Source organism: Alosa pseudoharengus, unplaced genomic scaffold (assembly GCF_046254945.1).
Source record: "Alosa pseudoharengus isolate Yale_2024_CS ecotype anadromous, Long Island Sound unplaced genomic scaffold, YU_APseudo_1.1 YU_APseudo_1.1_scf_7, whole genome shotgun sequence".
NCBI lineage: Eukaryota > Metazoa > Chordata > Actinopteri > Clupeiformes > Clupeidae > Alosa > Alosa pseudoharengus.
Window position 1 is genome coordinate 40,003,481 of NW_027468859.1, and position 13,278 is coordinate 40,016,758.

A 13,278-nucleotide genomic window follows, 5' to 3' on the forward strand; every position below is an offset into this window, starting at 1 on the left:
TGGGATCACAAGAGTGCCTCCCAATCAGACGTTTCAGCGATTTCGCTCAGAAATCTCAAAGGCATAATACTGTCGCGATCGAGGCGTCTGTCCTACTCAAGTTTTTTTGGTGAATGCAGTAATCTTATTTGCTAGGTGAGGTGCTTGTCTTTGCCTTGTAACTGGACATTTAACTCAAATGTATCGCTTGCAGATTCAAACATGCGCTCTTCCTCCAAGAAGAGGCGACTCGGAGCTCAAACACGCGCGACAGCACTTTACCAACCCGCGCCTTGCCGTGCGGCTGCAGTCTACTTGGAAGCAGCGGGGAACATATGACCCTTTTTTCAAAAAAGGGTCCTATGTTCCCCGTGGAACATAGGACCCAGGGAACATAGGGAACATAGGAACATAACTACATAGATATATACACTAGATGTCGCCTTGACTACTGCTGTTCATTGGAACGAATGCGTCAATCGAGACGCCATCTTGCTTCAGTGATCCACTCCTCTATAATGCATTAGCGTCAATCTGGGCAAAGATCTAGCAAAAATAAAATCACCATAAATCGTCAAAATCTCAAGCAATTATCTAATTTTTTGGGTTGTTCCAACTGACAGGCATGTATTTATGGTTGAGTCTACAGAAAACTAAGCTTAAGACGATAATAAAGATACATTTTACCCGTCTAGCCCCATAGACTCCCATTCATTCTGCACTAGCTAGCGGCGGCCCCTAGAGGAACAATGAGTAAACTGCAACCAGGTTCGATACAATGAAAGTAAACAGGCTCTTCGTAGACAGGCTCTGGTTGAGGCCACATACCCCTCGTCTCGTTTACTCATGTAAATTGTAATCTCACCAGAAGTTGCTGTAGATCTGTAGAACATTTACCTCTGCTACTACATAGGCTACGCCAGTCGTTACTTTTATAATCATGGGTCAGTGCCATGGGCAAACGAGATGTAGCTGAATTCATAAATGACAAAGCCATGAGAAAGGTGATTTTCTTACGTTTCAACAACAAAGAAGCCGATCTGCCATCATTGTGAGAAGTTCCCAAATTTGTCGCTAATCGCTAAAAAGGTTTTCTATCGCTGGGGATGGCCAAACGTCGCTAAATAGGTAACGCTGACAATACAGGAGAACTAGTTTAGCGAGTCAGATCCCTGTACAAAGATGGCGGCGGTGTTGACGCATGCTGAGAAGCAGAAGGCGACATCTAGTGTATATATCTATGTTCAAACTAGACCATAACGGCCTTTCCACCAATCAGTCATCACTGTGGGATTGTTCAGGATTGTGGGTAATGAAGTACTTATCCAAGAGATCGCGAATAAAAGGCATTTATCTCAAAACAAGGTTAGTGCCCCATGAACTCTTGGTGTCTATAGGAGCATATACAATCGCTTAGTACAGCCGTAGCTGGTTTTAAGTCTACCACGTGCAGTTAAGTTTTTATGGCTTATACCGCAATTGTGAATGGAGAAATTGCATTGAATTTTTACATCCGGCATCGGCTGTGGGCGGGGCTGGCTCGTCAGACTAACTGACTGTGGTAGTCACATGATGTTTGATCACCTGACAAGACAGCTCTTCCTGCTAAGTGAGGCGTTCCTGCAATGAACGTTCTTCGATCGCAATAGAGCACTTTATCTGTTTTTTCTGTGATTGCATTGAAGAGAAGTTATTTGATACAGTTTGCTGTAGCCTAACATTTCGTTTATTATCTCCAAGATAACGAGTCTGACGTTAGGGGTTGCTATAGCCGTCGTTTTAGCAAGTTAGCTTCTTTCACAATGCAAACATTTCGTTGCTTGTCATAAGGAAGGAATTAAACATTCGTCGTATTTAGTCCAACACATGCAGACATGGCTTCTATTCTTGATGAATATGAAGACTCTCAGAACATTCGCCACCCGGTTCATTCGCATAACCGCTTGCCAGCAACCAACATTGGGATAACTCATTCGGGTAACGTATTATAAAGATGTGGTTACATGACCCTCTATATTTCGTTAATTAACTTAGTTGCTATAACCACTACATCTGTCTGTGTTGGTCTTTAGGATTTGTGAATGTAAGGTTGGAGGAAGAAAAGCCCATATTCAACAAACAACGGATTGATTTTTCCCCTCCTGAAAAGATAAACCATTTTGCAGTATGCAACAATCAGCTTTGCATGAGTTTGGGAAAAGACACTATTCTAAGGTAGGCTACATCAAACTACACCTGAGGTGCGTTGGAATTTGGCAAGCAGTGGCAAACGTTCGTGATCAACATGTCTTCTCAGAACGGCCTACATTTGAACGATTTGGTGTTATTACATTGTAACGTTAACAATTCGTTCATCTCACGTCCACTGTATGTTTGTGGAAAACTACCTCCATACGGTCGCCAACCTGTTTGCAAACGTTCGCCTATGTTTGCGAATTTGAACGCACCTCTGACCTGCTTAGTAGGCTAGCCCTGTAAAATAGAGGGCATCCTGCAATGTACACTTTCAACAAATGCATTCAGGTCAAATATCACATTAACACTTTGTGCCATGAACATCGAAATATTTCCTGTTTTTAAGAATTGATCTTGGAAAACCAGATCAGCCGAACCAAGTAGAGTTGGGCCGTAAAGATGACAGCAAAGTGCACAAACTCTTCCTCGATCCCACAGGTACTGCTTGCATGACTTTATGAATGTATTATGTTGCAGGATTATGCAGGCTACTCTACTCTGCCATATTTATTCTACTGTAAAATATGGTATTTTCCATATCCTTTTTAATGGCTGTTGCATGGGGCCTACTAGCATGTACAAATGTTTCCAGTCTTACAGTTAAGGTATGTGATGACTGTACTTAAAAAAATAAATAAATAATTGAAATCAAAGCAGTATCATATATATAAAGGATGCCACGATGCAAAGTTAGCCATTGATCGCTCACATGATTTGATTAAATCAACAAGTTTCAATACAGAGTAATTATGTTTTATCCAGTGACTGACTGTCGATTTTGTGGCTGGGCCTTTAATTACATTTAGTTTGGCAGGGCTCCAGGCTCCAGTTTGTTCATGTCAAAAATATTTGACCCCCCCCCCCCCCTTCAAAATACTATTGCCAAATGCAATTTTTTTGTCACATACAGCAAACCAGGGGTGCCATTACTTATGTGAAAGTAGTATACATGGATTTCTATGCAACGTCACGGATTCATGCGTGCCCAACTAAAAGGCAGAAAGCACCATAGAACAACATAGAGCAGTGCTCTCCATGAAAAGAATACAATGAGTTTTTGTGCTGAAAACTGCACCAATTCAAAATCACGATGGTTAGAGTATGTTCAATATCCCTAACGGAATGCATGTCTTCGCCAAAAACGACAAAAGATGATGTTATAATAATGCAAATTATCAACAAACTCTGAAATAAAGTCTGACATGAGATGTTATTATCATTGAGACAACAGGGGTTACAGCAGCCGACTATTAGGTTACCGTATTTTCTGGACTATAAGTCACACTTTTTTTCATAGTTAGGCTGGTCCTGCGACTTATAGTCAGGTGCGACTTATATATGAAAAAAATATAATTGAACAAGTTTTTAAATGTTAATTTAGATTAACTGACATGAACCCTACATGAAACATAACTGTCTACAGCCGCGAGAGAGCGCTCTCAAATGCACAAGTCCTGTGCCAGAGATTAGTGCTTGCGCTATGCCTGAATCACACGTGCATACCTAAATCCTCAAATTATGGCCGGGATTCTATTTATAGCCAGGTCTCAGATTCGGACAAATAAAAGCCAGTATAATTTTGTTTCAATTTAACTCATAAAAGAGCTCTTCTTAATATTTTATATTGTTGGTTGGTTTAATATTGTTGCCAATTAAGTCATTGTCCAACACCATGAGTCTCCAACACGTTGCTCTCAAGCTACCAGTCGCATGCCGCCCCCTTCTGAGCTAGAGGCTGAAGCAGTAACCTACATTTAAACACAATTGTTGCTGCCAGGCATCAGCCTACGAATTTTTATAAAAAAGTAAATCATGCATAATTAAAAAACAACTAAATTTATTTAAAAAATTACCTAGACCTCTTTGGCTATACGGAATAAGGTTTCCCTTGCAGCACAAGTTCCATGAATGATTGAAAGCGGATGCCTTATCTCGCAATAAGCGGATGGAAATCCCGACACTCTTTCATACATGAAACCTAATAGTGAACCATTAAATACCCCACAGATTTCAGTGGTCATCAGTCCCGATATTTAGCAATATAATCAAACAGTCCAAATGTAAATGAAATCTCAAATTGAACATCTTCTGCTTTTGATAGCCTACCGTTATGCCGCTCCAAACGAAAAGTAGACCTATGCCTCACAATAAAACACAAGAAATAAAGCCCTATAGCTGACTCGAATACAAGCTTTGCTTTGCTCAACCTAGCCATAATTTGAGGATATACGATGTCTGTCTCCTAAACATTCCTCACCCGTTATCTAGACATGCATGAAAACATTTAAAAACAATGTAGTTTTCCATCGTGTGTTCTCTCGCGTTATAGGCTGTCATGCTTCTGTGTTTGCAAAATTCCTGACGTTTCCTGATCGCTAAACGTTTGTGTTCCTTTCCTGTCGATAGCGGTTTATGTAGAAGCACCTAGGCTATAATTTGACTTCAGCGGTGACAATCCTGCTGAGAGAGAGAGAGAGAGACCCCCCAAAGTGGTCCTGCGCGCCCGTGTGTGTCTGCATGGGGTTCAATTGAAGTCAGAGTTGGTCCGTCCAGTCAATAGTCCCGCATTCAGGCTAACCATTATTAAATTAACGTCAGACAGCGCTGTAAAATATGTGGGAATTTCTCGCATTATGATGGCTAGAGTTGCGGGACTTTTATTATTATGCTCAATACTTAGTAATAATTTATGCGCGATACCTGCAATCCCGCGCTGTGACTCCATATCGCCCAAAATGCTTGATTGCATTGTATTCTCCACATTTTAGATACATTTTGGTGTACCACATGGCATTTTCTTTTGCTTTGCAATTACCTTCCTGCCCTCCTCTTGGCTGCCTTCACTTATTCTAAATGTAATGTGCCATAGGGCTGGGATAAACGATTATTTTTTAAACGATTAATCTAGCGATTATTTTTTCGATGCATCGATTAATCTAACGATTAATTTTTTCAGTCCGATTTGATTTCGATTCGATTATCGATTATCTCCCCATTAATTGACTAATAGCAATTTATACATGTTGATTTATATATCTGAATGAAAAAAACATGAATTCCTTAACATTGCAATATATGTTTATTGCTCTTAAAATTCCAAAATAAAAGACTATACAAGTGCAAAGTAAAAAGTTCAGTAGTGTATAGGTCTAATTGAGTGCCTGTCACTTCAAGACGTTCGTTCCCTTGCAATTGTAACACTAATGCAGTTAAAACGCAGCTGATGTATGGATGCAATTCATAACGTAGATAGATAGATAGATACTTTATTGATCCCCAGGGGAAATTCTCCTTGGGACAAGCACTTTTGAGTCTTGGAAAACACTTTTCCATTTACATCGGGATTTTGCAAACATTCAGTGTCAGAGTCAATAAAATGAGCCCTGAGTAACGAAATTGACAAGCAGCTGTAAGTAAGCATGCTAAACTCAACATCCAAACAGTATTCTAACGTTAGCTTTGAGATACTGCTTGATTGCATAACTTAACTAAGTTTTGTCTCCTCAATGTACTATGTTGTGATAAGACCTTAGCAGAGTTAACTTGACTGCAGCAGTTTTGAACAAATTTGCACAGCATGGTCATGATGCTAAGCGGATTTAATAGCAATTTAGCCAGCCGTGTTCTATGCAATGCTTCTATGTGGCAACAACAATCCTTCAACAATCGTGAATATTTTGTGTTATTTGTGGGGCAGGGAGTTGACGCGTTGTCCCAGCCCTAATGTGCCAGGAACTGCTGTATGGTCACAATTCACTCCATAGCATAATATGAAGACATGTTTGCAAAGGCGAGAAGCAATTTAATTTCTTTTGCAATTAAACTTTACATTTAGTTTAAATCTTGACAATGAATGGGTTTGGCTGTTGTTGGCCCTTACAATGAACAATTATTGCCATGGATTGAGATCTCAGCCATGGTTTGTAAATAGGTCTTAGTGGTATGCTCCTCCATGCGCATTTGCGCAGGTCAAAGATGTGACATTGGTACGGTCTCAATTGTTGGGAGGCACATGACACCCCTTCATGCTGCGTTGATGACGAAATCGATCTATGACTAAGCCCCGCCCCCTCCACTCACACGGACAAACAGTCAACATTCGGTGACAGGCGCTATGGCAGCTGTCACAGTAGGAGACATTTCACAGGAGGCAATTGATGATTTTTGGAGATAGAAAGATTATATATCATCTCGAAGTCACCAAAAGGGCCATAACTATGCATTGGAGGGTTATATTAATAATTTTACGTTTCCAGGACAAGCCTTTTTACCATCTTTACCAAGAATACCTCTCCGTTAGTTTGGTGCTACAGTATTTACATGAATCATTCAGCACAACATTGCTAACATTTGTTATCTCGGTTATTTACAGATATGTTAATGAAGCTAAGCTCCAAAAGTTAACGTTAGTATAACTAGAGCCCTTTGGACAACAGCTAACAATCATGTACGATTGCCAAAGTACAAAAACTAGCACATAACAGGCCAATGAACTCATGTACAACACAGCTAACGTTAGACTAACGTTTTCTAATGTTCTAATGTTTTCTAATTACGTTAGAGATGTTAAAGATAATGTTCAAATACGTTGTTGACTTACCTTAGAACAGATGTAGACATCCTTGTTAATTTTATCCATGTTTAGTTGGTGTTGTGGTCTACCGCATAACTTTTTCCAGAGCAGACACTTATCTCGGTTGAGATGTGGCTTGGGAAAGGATGAAAAATACACACCATCGCCCAGCCTCTCGGGATACCTAGTGTCGGAGTTGCATGTACCCGATGCACACCGTTTGACCATTTTAAACTAAAAATGTCAAGAAAAAACATATAGAAGCGAATGAAAACTGACTAACTGCAATGCATTTCAATGGACGTGGAAGCAGAGAATGTCTGAGTGTATTGGGTTAGCTATGCGCACTGTGATTGGCTCATCGCGTTTGGCTTAGCCATAGGTCAATTCTCGTCAAAAACACTGAGTGTGCGGGACACAGACACAGGACTACACCAAAACTTTTAGGAGTCCTCTCGACTACCTCTAAGACTTAGGTGCTACTTCTAGCAATTAACTTTTTTAATTTAAATATATTTACCAATTCAACTGATTCATTGTTATTGTATCCAGGCATTCTCGTAATGTCTCCAGTATGACATGCAAATGTAAAGTAATTTGTCTTTGAATTCTAAGTACATAGCTGATAGTTATTCAATTTAACAAATGTATTATAATGACACATTCAGAAAATTAAAAATGTTGTGCTCTTATTTTCTTTTAGGTTCTCACCTGGTAATCAGTCTTACCTCAAGTGAATGTGTCTATTTGAATAGAAACACCCAGAAGATCCGAAGCCTCTCAAGGTGGAGGGGTCATCTCATTGAGAGTGTGGGTTGGAACAAAGTGCTTGGAACTGAGGTGACAACAGGGCCCATTCTTGTGGGCACCAGTCAAGGCATCATCTTTGAAGCTGAGATTTCTGCCTCTGAGGGTAGCTTGTTCAACACTAACCCAGATCAGTACTTTAGACAGGTCCACTCTCTTGAAGAGGATGGGAAACCAGCACCTGTTTGCTGTCTTGAGGTTGAACGTGGTTTGGAGTCAAAATACTTCATCATTGCCACTACCCGGAAGCGCCTATTTCAGTTTGTGGGGAAGGTAGCAGAGGGATCTGAGCAGCAAGGTTTCAGTTCCATCTTTTCTCAAAACCAGGAACTACTTCCCAGTTTTCAGGAGTTTCCTGTCAACATGGGCTACAGTGAAATTACCTTTTATACTTCCAAGCTCCGCACATGTCCCAAAGCCTTTGCCTGGATGATGGGCAATGGTGTGTTATATGGCCAGCTGGACTATGTCAGACTTGATTCACTCCTTAGTGATGTCGAAGTGTGGGAGTACACATCAGATATCGACTTCAATTTCAACAAGCCCATATCCATTGTGCTCACCCAGTTTCACTTCTTGCTTCTCCTTCCAGACAGAGTGAAAGCTATTTGTACCTTAAATGGGCAAGTGGTACATGAGGATGTATTTCCGGATAAATTTGGCACCTTGAAAAAGATGATCAAAGACCCGGCAGGAGGGCTGGTGTGGATTTATACAGAGAAGGCTGTCTTTCGTTACCACATACAGAGAGAGGCACGAGATGTCTGGCAGATGTATATGAACATGAACAGGTTTGATTTGGCCAAAGAATACTGCCGGGATCGTCCAGAGTGCATGGACATGGTCCTTGCCAAAGAGGCAGAGCACTGCTTTCAGAATAAACGTTATCTGGAAAGTGCTAAATGCTATGCCCTAACCCAGAACTACTTTGAAGAGATTGCACTTAAGTTTATTGAAGCAAAGCAAGAAGAAGCCCTGAAAGAATTCCTCATGAAAAAGCTGAACAATCTGAAGCCAAGTGAGAAGACTCAGATCACTTTGCTTGTTACCTGGCTGACGGAGCTTTACCTCAATCGACTTGGGCTTCTTGAGTCTGATGACAGCAAGAATGCTCTTCTCCAAAACACTCGTGATGAGTTCAGACGCTTTCTGAGCAGCACCAAACACAAAGAATGTTTCTACAACAACCGAGACACTATCTATGACCTGCTGGCTAGTCATGGCAATGTAGATGACATGGTGTATTTCTCAGTCATCATGCAAGACTATGAGAGAGTTATTTCACACCACTGTCAACACGATGACTACAGTGCAGCTTTGGAAGTTCTGTCAAAACACTGTGATGAAAAGCTGTTCTACAAATTCTCTCCTGTCTTAATGCAGCACATACCCAAGAAAGTGGTTGATGCCTGGATCCAAATGGGAAACAGACTTGATCCCAAGAAGCTCATTCCAGCTCTGGTGAACTACAGTCAAATGGGAAGCACTCAGCAGATAAATGAAACCATTCGGTACATGGAATTCTGTGTATATCAGCTCGAAGTAAAGGAAGAAGCCATCCACAATTACTTACTGTCCTTATATGCAAAATATAAGCCTGACTCACTTTTATGGTACCTAGAACAGGCTGGCACACAAGCTTCGGAAATCAACTATGACCTAAAATATGCTCTACGGTTGTGTGCTGAACATGGATATCTACAGGCATGTGTCCTTGTCTACAAGATTATGGAGCTGTATGAAGAAGCTGTGGATTTAGCATTGCAGGTTTGGACTGCCAATTATTTGTAATTGTTAACGTATAACACTCTTACAAACATTATATGTTCATTACCATTTAGACAGGTACAAATAATGATTAGTACAAAATATTGTTTTTGATAAATATGACTTGTGTACATACAGGTGGATGTAGACCTAGCCAAGTCCTGTGCAGACCTTCCAGAGGATGATGAGGAATTGAGAAAGAAGCTGTGGCTGAAAATCGCTCGGCATGTTGTGCAAGAAGAGAAGGACGTAAAGAAGGCCATGAACTGTCTATCCAGCTGTAACCTCTTAAAGATTGAGGACATCTTACCGTTCTTTCCAGATTTTGTCACTATTGACCACTTTAAAGAGGCAATATGTAGTTCCTTGGAGGAGTATAATCAGCACATTGAAGAGCTGAAACAGGAGATGGAAGAGGCTACAGAGAGTGCTAAACGAATCCGAGAAGATATTCTGGAAATGAGAAACAAGTATGGTGTGGTTGAGTCCCAAGAGAAATGTGCAACTTGTGACTTTCCTCTTCTCAACCGCCCGTTCTACCTTTTTCTATGTGGCCATATGTTTCACTATGACTGCCTCTATCAGGAGGTTAGTACGCACCTCTACACACACGAGCAGACCAAGCTAGAGGAGCTACAGAAGAAGCTTGCAGGTGTTACCGTGACAACCAAGTCTCGTCATCGGCAAAAGGAGGATGATTCAGTCAGTTTGGGAATTACCCATGTTAGCCGTGAACAGATTAAGTCTGATATTGATGATATCATTGCATCTGAGTGTGTGTACTGTGGTGAGCGGATGATCAAGTCTATTGATAAGCCTTTTATTGATCCAGAGAGGTTTGAGGAGGAGAAGTCAACCTGGTTATGAGAATGCATTCCTCCTTCCTCTAGATCTGACATCATGTAGAAATCTTATGGCATGTGATTTATTTGTTAATTACAGTAGAATGCTTTTGAATGCTGCTTCAGGGTTTTTGAGCAGCTTGTTTATTTAGAAATGTATTTTTAAATGAGTCACATGTTTATAAGTAATAGTTGATATGCCTACTTTTACTCAAGTTAAATGATCTACTTTTCAGTTGTTGTAAAGCATTTTCCAGTGGTTGTCCTTTGAGTCATTGCAATGCCATTGTCATAAGAATTGTATAATATTCATGCACAATACTACTATTTGTTTGTATGCGCCTCATTGGCAATATATTTAACATGTGATATGTGATAGGAAACCAATGAAAATGATTGTTTCAGTGCACAATAATAGGCCTAGGCTAGCTTGTCTGTTTATGCTGCCCATCTCGCTAATATTCATTAAAACGATTATTACAGTATATCCCTGACTTATGATTGTTGGGAAAATAAAAGGCTATGGTGGTGTACTAGTCCAGGGCATCTTTGCAGTCAATCCAAGGGTACTACTGATAACGCGCACTCGCGATACTTTGTTACTCAGACTTTCCAACAGTGGTTACCAGAGCCAGAGAAAGCCATGCCGCTCTGGTGGCGACGTCCTTACGTCACTATCCACTCGGCAATCTTCGGAATGTTTCAGACTATACCAATAGATACATGGCATATCAAACATGCTGATATTTTTGTTTTTGTGAACAAGGCAATGCGATTGTAAATGTATAGTCTAACACAGATACTGAACCAGCACCGTTTAATGAAACATGCAGTTAGATCTCGGCGAGAACACGATTGGAAAGGCAATTTTATCTGCTATCGTTCATTATGCCTGTTCGTTTCTCTGTCCTCGCCATGGCGCCGTGTCCCTGCTCTCTGTTACTGAAAGTGGCCGCCTCTCTTCTACTGCCGACCCTACGCTCTCAGAATCACTCTGTACCCACAACCGCCATTTTGAAGGCAGAGAGCGCAGAGTTGGCAGCAGCAGAGATCGAACGAAAAGGGGGACACGGGGCCCAAGGTGAGCAAGTGTTTATGAGAAAACATGGAGGAGCAATGGGGGAAAGATGGCCGGGAGGGAGAAAAGTGTTAGCTCTATGTAAGGGTCGTATAACCCAGTTGCTTGACTCTCTCAGATTAGACGCGAGGAGTTCGATACAAGGCAAGACCCGCAATATCCGTATGCGTTCAATGTTTGAAGCAGTATTTAAGTTACCTTATGCCATTCCTCGGCTGTCTCACGAAACCCTTAAAGAGACACACCCCATTTGAATTATTAAAATTCAAAGGTTGAAATTTGGGAAATATGTTATCAGAAAATTACCTTATGGCCTGGTTAAACGTTAGATTAACTCATTGTGAGCCATAGCCAACCATCTGAAACATTAAGTTACTTAGCTGATTCGTCAAATCTACTGCTAACACCAGCAATCAAAGCAAAGCCTACAAACGCCACGCTAAAGCAGTGGGACCAAACAAATGCGTTTCACTCTTTAATAGTGCTGAGCTTTGCCGTCATGTCAAGGTGGACCTGCACAGTTGGGGACGTCGCTGCTACGTTAACGGGCTGGAGCTAGCTAAAGTTAGCTAACGATAGCATATTAGCAGCTAACAATATAGCTTGCTAACGTTTAACATCTGGTAGCTAGCTGGAGCAAGTGTAACACAATAGAAGGTGTATAATTTTGACCTCCAGAGTGTCTGATATACCCAATGGCACGTGCAGAGTTGCCGTGGGTTTTCATGGAACTACGTTAATGTTATGGTGGGGGGTGGGGGGAGAATCAGACGTACGCTACCTGGGCACGCAGCCAGGTCAGTTGGTCAGGCACGCCTCACTCATTCCTTTTGCTAACGTTAGCCTGTTGAGGTCAGCCATTTCTGAAAGAAGATTTTTATGTAGGGGTTATGATGGATAATGTTAGCGAAGTGCAACCAGGATGTAACTCCAAACTGACAAAAAGAAGGGTTAATTTAACGCAAGCCACAGTAAAGTGTGGCGTGGGTGAATGTGCATGGCTCCCCCCATAAATAGGCCTACAGTGTCTTGTCTTCTTGACCGGAAGTTAATAGAAAAACCTTACAATAATAATAATAGAAGAATAGGCTAGAAGAAGAAACAGAAGAACAACGATGATTAGGCATAAATGAATGATGTTGAACACGGATCCATGGCCAGAGAATCTGATTATTCCTTCATGATCATGGGGATCCTGTAACAGTAATGGATTATAAAAACCCCACCCCGGCCTGGAAAGTCATGAAATTCAATACATTCACTGAACATATTGAGTAAAGTCATGAAATTGCATTTGCCACTTGTTGGGCTAAGAATGGAAAGGTTATTTAATTTTCATTTAATATAGGCCCAACCTGTGTAGCAAAAGGACATTTTGTGTTTTGTGGGTGACAGTGAAAATGACCCTGCTTGTATTTGTTATGTAAGATTATCAGTGACCTACAATAAGTGGCACTCTGCTCCTCAAGTCAGCAATAATCCAGGATGTCCCAATACCATTTATTTAAAACTGAGTATACGAGTATTTACATTTGTGTACTTGCTGATACCGAGTACCGATACCGATATTTCTACCACAAAATAAAGTATATTTTTTTGGGCTTTTATGCCTTTAATGCGACAGTATAGTGGAGAGTGACAGGAAATGAGTGGGAGAGAGAGTCAGGGTGGGATCCGGAAAGGACCACGGGGCGGGAATCGAACCCGGGTCGCCGGCGTACGGTACAGGTGCCCCAGCCATTTGAGCCACGGCTGGGGCCCTGTCGCTGTATCTTAATTAAACAAAATATTAACTAGACTATTTTGCACTGTCTTACTAAAATCTGATAGGGCAACAAAACGTGATCCCACGTGACCCCACTGTAGAGACCTTTGTATTAGGGTGGTCCTTATCAAGTCTATCAAGTTTTTTTTTTTAGTGACCTCTTAAACTGTTCCTTTTAACTTCAAAATTAGAAATATGCATTTTGACAAAAATATGATATTTAGCGGTAGCT

At 41.0% G+C, this 13,278-nt stretch overlaps 2 protein-coding genes across 2 annotated transcripts in view; both read left to right on the forward strand.

Annotated features, from left to right (window-relative positions):
• Positions 1-1,576: 1,576 nt before the first annotated feature.
• On the forward strand, positions 1,577-10,688 carry vps18 (VPS18 core subunit of CORVET and HOPS complexes). Its single transcript, XM_076272307.1, has 5 exons — positions 1,577-1,956; positions 2,052-2,193; positions 2,561-2,652; positions 7,491-9,361; positions 9,500-10,688. Exons 1-5 carry the CDS (start codon positions 1,854-1,856, stop codon positions 10,226-10,228), a joined length of 2,937 nt encoding a protein of 978 aa, XP_076128422.1. The 5' UTR covers positions 1,577-1,853; the 3' UTR covers positions 10,229-10,688.
• A 503-nt stretch (positions 10,689-11,191) lies between these two features.
• ino80 (INO80 complex ATPase subunit) overlaps positions 11,192-13,278 on the forward strand; it is a 61,980-nt gene continuing 59,893 nt past the window's right edge. Inside the window, exon 1 of the mRNA XM_076273345.1 lies at positions 11,192-11,284. The gene's annotated coding sequence lies outside the window, so the exon portion shown is untranslated. The remainder of the gene's footprint in view (positions 11,285-13,278) is intronic.